The sequence below is a fragment of the Pan troglodytes genome, chromosome 11 (genome assembly GCF_028858775.2).
Source record: "Pan troglodytes isolate AG18354 chromosome 11, NHGRI_mPanTro3-v2.0_pri, whole genome shotgun sequence".
Taxonomy (NCBI): Eukaryota; Metazoa; Chordata; class Mammalia; order Primates; family Hominidae; genus Pan; species Pan troglodytes.
The window spans coordinates 67,894,633-67,900,632 of record NC_072409.2 but is presented as its reverse complement, the minus strand read 5'-3'; the positions used below and the strand labels follow the sequence as shown (position 1 = coordinate 67,900,632).

The following is a 6,000-nucleotide window of genomic DNA, read 5'->3' as shown; positions in this document are numbered from 1 at the left end:
TTATGTAAGGCTTTTCTACTTCACGACACTACACCCAGGGAGGCAGGGGACTGTAATTTTTCTGAGAATGGTGAAATCATAACATTGGAATGGGTAATGAAGTATTTCGTTTTGGATGAGGACAGTCTGATGCAAGCTTTCTGACTACCTCTACTGTTACGTTTAATTCTGACAAAAGCAAAACTGGAGGAGCTTAGCGACAGAGAAAATATGCACTTTTTTTTTTTTTTTAAACAAAGGTCAACATGGAAACACACTTTCATGTGATTTTAAACTTGTGGTTTGATTCAATTTAAGTTCAGCAAAGAAAAAAGCATTTTGGGGGAAACTACTGAGAATAAACAATGTGTTTTAGTAATCAGAGAGAAATCAATAGCATTTAGTAGATTTGGTCAGCAAGAAATACAATTACAATATAGCATGCTGTTTATTTTAGCTTTTACAACAAAGCAAGGGTTTAAGGAGCCTGAGAAGAATTTCACAACTATTGACTATACAGAGTCTTCAATTCCAAAAACAGTTTATAGTAACTTGGTGGCACATACAACATGCATTGAATACTCTGTATTATTCAGTAACTAAATAGGATCCTGCATCATTCTCTTCATAGTTCACAATCATACATTCATTCTCTTTTACCTGAAACAGTCCATTAATATTAAGGTGCAAAGATCTTGGACAAAAACCAAGAAAGAAAACCTCATGTCATTTTTACTAATGTATAGCTGATGATTTCTGTGATAAGCTGTACATTTAAAAGCGTGACTCTCATTTGAATAACTGTAGAGAAAGCAAACCAGAAATTCTCAATCTATTGGCAACGGGACAGGTTATTGGGTTAGATTTTAGGGTACATAAACTTTATATGAGAGGGACTGTCTGTTGGAAGCATAATTCACTATCTAAGATGTTGGGAATTGTGTTTATTCCATGTTAACAGTGAATGGAAAGTAGGCATTGTTAAGGCTTTAAAAATTCTCCTTTGATATTAGCAGTCTATTAAAAACATGACTTTGGTAAACCAAGTAGATCTCATGAAATAGGCTTGAGGAAATATTTCAAAGGCCCTAAAGTTCTGAAACAGACTTCCTTTTTTGAGTAGGATACTTATTTCTTTAAGGTTTCTTAAGGGGAGGCTTCAATCTATGTTATAAATTATATTTTAAAAGATTGTTTTTAATAATGCTATGCATTTTAAGTATAATTCAAACCTATCCTTTATATTAAAAAGGAAAATAATATCAAAATATTTATCTGGCAAAAGAACTTCATGATTCTGAAGAAACCACCACCAAAGTTCTCTTGATACCACTGAGGCAATGTTTGATTTTTTACCCATCACTCAGGGAGTTTGAAATAAGCATGAGAGAAGTACAAAATGTGAACTAGAAACATTAAACTTGGCTCCATGTGGAGATGAATTATGGGCAGCCTCTCCACCATTACAGAGAAAAACATGGAGCAAATACTTAAGATTCATAATTTTGTCTTCTTTTACAAAATTAGAATTATAAATAGATGCATGATTCAATTTAGAAAACCGGGTAATTGCTGAAGAATTAAAATATTTTAATCACATAGCTGTTTTACCTGATTCTGGTTTTGTTTTTTTGTTTTTGTTTTTTTGTTTGTTTTTGTTTTTTAGCATCCAGAATACAGGGTACTTGAAATCATTTCTGTAATATGCTTCCCAAACAGGTTTTGGAAGGTAGTCTAGGAGCTGTAATCACTTATTGCTGTGTGTCTTCAGGCAGTGTTCTCTGTCAGAGGCTCGGAGACGGTTCTCTTGCTTCTTGTAGCTTTGTGAGGATCCACTGCGGTGGGAAAATAAATGAACATTTGCTTACTTCAGTGAACTTGTAATGAAACAAAATGTAATGAATGGAGACCTAGAAGTTAGCTTTATAGTTTAGTTATAGGTATATAGGTATATACTGACAGCCAATACATAAAATTCATCCTGCAAAAGAGATCATTCACTTCAATGGCCCAGATGGCTCAGGGACAATAGTACTTGGTTTAATAGTAGGAATGCAGTTCTTCTAAGGTCTTTGGATGTTCATCTTCAGAATTAAGTGAAATGAGCCAGCCTGAGAGAAAAAAATTCCTTCCAATCTGTGCTGATTTTGTATCATGAACTTCCATAAATCCAGATACAGGATTCTACTAATGGAGTAGAAATACTTACATACAATTCCAGAGAGGGTAGTAGAAGCAACATTCTTGAGCATTTTAGGTGCTCTCACAATATATTTTCTATTCTAAAATAATTTGAAATTACAAAAATAAAATGTAAATGTAATACACAACCTTTCTACCAGTAATGTCTATTATTATTGGGCATGGATGACAGATAAAAGCCACGGAGGTGATACAGGGCTTATTTCTAATATATAAAGATTTCACAGAGATGTTTGTACCTCTTTAACTTAAAAGAGCCTAGTAAGAATAGCCCTAAGATAGGGAGACAAAGATAACTGAATCCAGTAGCCTTCTCTGGATGTTCCTGGCCAAGCAGGAGGATTAAAAACAAACCTTCTGGGATAAAGTCAGTCACATGGTGAAGGAATTAAAAGAAAACTTTATTGCAGGTAAATTGAAACAGGTGGTACTGTCCTTCAGTGACATGAAAGAAGGTGGCCTAAAAGTCATGCTTATCTGTCTCCCTGTTCCAGGTGACAAGCATATGAAGACTCTGGTAACTTTATTCCTCTTTCTTTGTAACTTGCTCCTTTTGTGTTTTCCACTATTAGTGTGGCAGTGTCGCCTTATATCAGAATGTCTAGATAGAAAATTGCATAGGACATGTTAACTGGTCCAAGGTATGTGTATGAGACAGTGGGAGAGGCCCCTAGTTTGGGTTCAGATGTGACAGGTGAACTGGTAAACAGTCACCACAGCCAGGATCAACGCAGAGTGTTGTATGAGTGCAGGAGGCCAGGGATCTGTTCTGAGTCTGGCCAGGAGGCCCAGGGATCAAGTATAGGAGAAATGTCCTCTTACTCTAAGTTTTTATTATTATTATTATTATTTATTATACTTCAAGTTTTAGGGTACATGTGCACAACGTGCAGGTTAGTTACATATGTATATATGTGCCATGTTGGTGTGCTGCACCCATTAACTCGTCATTTAACATTAGGTATATCTCCTAATGCTATCCCTCCTCCCTCCCCCCATCCCATAACAGGCCCTGGTGTGTGATGTTCCCCTTCCTGTGTCCATGTGTTCTCATTGTTCAATTCCCACCTATGAGTGAGAACATGCAGTGTTTGGTTTTTTGTCCTTGCAATAGTTTGCTGAGAATGATGGTTTCCAGCTTCATCCATGTCCCTACAAAGGACATGAACTCATCATTTTTTATGGCTGCATAGTATTCCATGGTGTATATGTGCCACATTTTCTTAATCCAGTCTATCATTGTTGGACATTTGGGTTGGTTCCAAGTCTTTGCTATTGTGAATAGTGCCGCAATAAACATACGTGTGCATGTGTCTTTATAGCAGCATGATTTATAATCCTTTGGGTATATACCCAATAATGGGATGGCTAAGTCAAATGGTATTTCTAGTTCAAGATCCCTGAGGAATCGCCACACTGACTTCCACAATGGTTGAACTAGTTTACACTCCCACCAACAGTGTAAAAGTGTTCCTATTTCTCCACATCCTCTCCAGCACCTGTTGTTTCCTGACTTTTTAATAATCACCATTCTAACTGGTGTGAGATGGTATCTCATTGTGGTTTTGATTTGCATTTCTCTGATGGCCAGTGATGTGAGCATTTTTTCATGTGTCTTTTGGCTGCATAAATGTCTTCTTTTGAGAAGTGTCTGTTCATATCCTTCACCCACTTTTTGATGGGGCTTTTTTTTTCTTGTAGATTTGTTTGAGTTCATTGTAGATTCTGGATATTAACCCTTTGTCAGATGAGTAGATTGCAGAAATTTTCTCCGATTCTGTAGGTTGCCTGTTCACTCTGATGGTAGTTTCTTTTGCTGTGCAGAAGCTCTTTGGTTTAATTTAGATCCCATTTGTCAATTTTGGCTTTTGTTGCCATTGCTTTTGGTGTTTTAGACATGAAGTCCTTGCCCATGCCTATGTCCTGAATGGTATTGCCTAGGTTTTCTTCTAGGGTTTTTATGGTTTTAGGTCTAACATTTAAGTCTTTAATCCATGTTGAATTAATTTTTGTATAAGGTGTAAGGAAGGGATCCAGTTTCAGCTTTCTACATATGGCTAGCTAGTTTTCCCAGCACCATTTATTAAATAGGGAATCCTTTCCCCATTTCTTGTTTTCGTCAGGTTTGTCAAAGATCAGACGGTCGTAGATATGCGGCATTATTTCTGAGGGCTCTGTTCTGTTCCATTGGTCTATATCTCTGTTTTGGTACCAGTACCATGCTGTTTTGGTTACTGTAGCCTTGTAGTATAGTTTGAAGTCAGGTAGTGTGATGCCTCCAACTTTGTTCTTTTGGCTTAGGATTGACTTGGCGATGTGGGCTCTTTTTTGGTTCCATATGAACTTTAAAGTAGTTTTTTCCAATTCTGTGAAGAAAGTCATTGGTAGCTTGATGGGGATGGCATTGAATCTATAAATTACCTTGGGCAGTATGGGCATTTTCATGATATTGATTCTTCCTATCCATGAGCATGGAATGTTCTTCCATTTGTTTGTATCCTCTTTTATTTCACTGAGCAGTGGTTTGTAGTTCTCCTTGAAGAGGTCCTTCACATCCCTTGTAAGTTGGATTCCTAGGTATTTTGTTCTCTTTGAAGCAATTGTGAATGGGAGTTCACTCATGATTTGGCTCTGTTTGTCTGTTATTGGTGTATAAGAATGCTTGTGATTTTTGCCCATTGATTTTGTATCCTGAGACTTTGCTGAAGTTGCCTATCAGCTTAAGGAGATTTTGGGCTGAGACAATGGGGTTTTCTAGATATACAATCATGTCATCTGCAAACAGGGACAATTTGACTTTCTCTTTTCCTAATTGAATACCCTTTATTTCCTTCTCCTGCCTGATTGCCCTGGCCAGAACTTCCAACACTATGTTGAATAGGAGTGGTGAGAGAGGGCATCCCTGTCTTGTGCCAGTTTTCAAAGGGAATGCTTCCAGTTTTTGCCCATTCGGTATGATATTGGCTGTGGATTTGTCATAGATAGCTCTTATTATTTTGAGATACATCCCATCAATACCTAATTTATTGAGAGTTTTTAGGATAAAGGGTTGTTGAATTTCGTCAAAGGCCTTTTCTGCATGTATTGCGATAATCATATGGTTTTTGTCATTGGTTCTGTTTATATGCTGGATTATGTTTATTGATTTGCATATGTTGAACCAGCCTTGCATCCCAGGGATGAAGCCCACTTGATCATGGTAGATAAGCTTTTTGATGTGCTGCTGGATTCGGTTTGCCAGTAATTTATTGAGGATTTTTGCATCAATGTTCATCAGGGATATTGGTCTAAAATTCTCTTTTTTTGTTGTGTCTCTGCCAGGCTTTGGTATCAGGATGATGCTGGCCTCATAAAATGAGTTAGGGAGGATTCCCTCTTTTTCTATTGATTGGAATAGTTTCAGAAGGAATGGTACCAGCTCCTCCTTATACCTCTGGTAGAATTCGGCTGTGAATCCATCTGGTCCTGGACTTTTTTTGGTTGGTAAGCTATTAATTATTGCCTCAATTTCAGAGCCTGTTATTGGTCTATTCAGAGATTCAACTTCTTCCTGCTTTAGTCTTGGGAGGGTGTATGTGTTGAGGAATTTATCCATTTCTTCTAGATTTTCTAGTTTATTTGCATAGAGGTGTTTATAGCATTCTCTGATGGTAGTTTGTATTTCTGTGGGATTGGTGGTGATATCCCCTTTATCATTTTTTATTGCATCTATTTGATTCTTCCCTCTTTTCTTCTTTATTAGTCTTGCTGGCGGTCCATCAATTTTGTTGATCTTTTCAAAAAACCAGCTCCTGGATTCATTTTTTGAAGGGTTTTTGT

At 37.1% G+C, this 6,000-nt stretch overlaps 1 protein-coding gene across 12 annotated transcripts in view; it reads right to left on the bottom strand.

Annotated features, from left to right (window-relative positions):
* Positions 1–408: 408 nt before the first annotated feature.
* The window catches only part of VPS13A (vacuolar protein sorting 13 homolog A), a 239,659-nt gene continuing 234,067 nt past the window's right edge, over positions 409–6,000 (bottom strand). For 9 of the 12 annotated variants that reach the window (XR_010148689.1, XR_010148692.1, XR_010148694.1 and 6 more), the window contains one exon: positions 409–1,814. Coding sequence is in view for 6 of the 12 variants with exons in the window: in XM_016960977.3 (XP_016816466.1) it covers positions 1,764–1,814 (51 nt within the window). In the remaining 6 variants the exon portion in view is untranslated. The remainder of the gene's footprint in view (positions 1,815–6,000) is intronic. The other 3 variants (XR_010148690.1, XR_010148693.1, XR_010148695.1) reach the window with 1 other exon arrangement.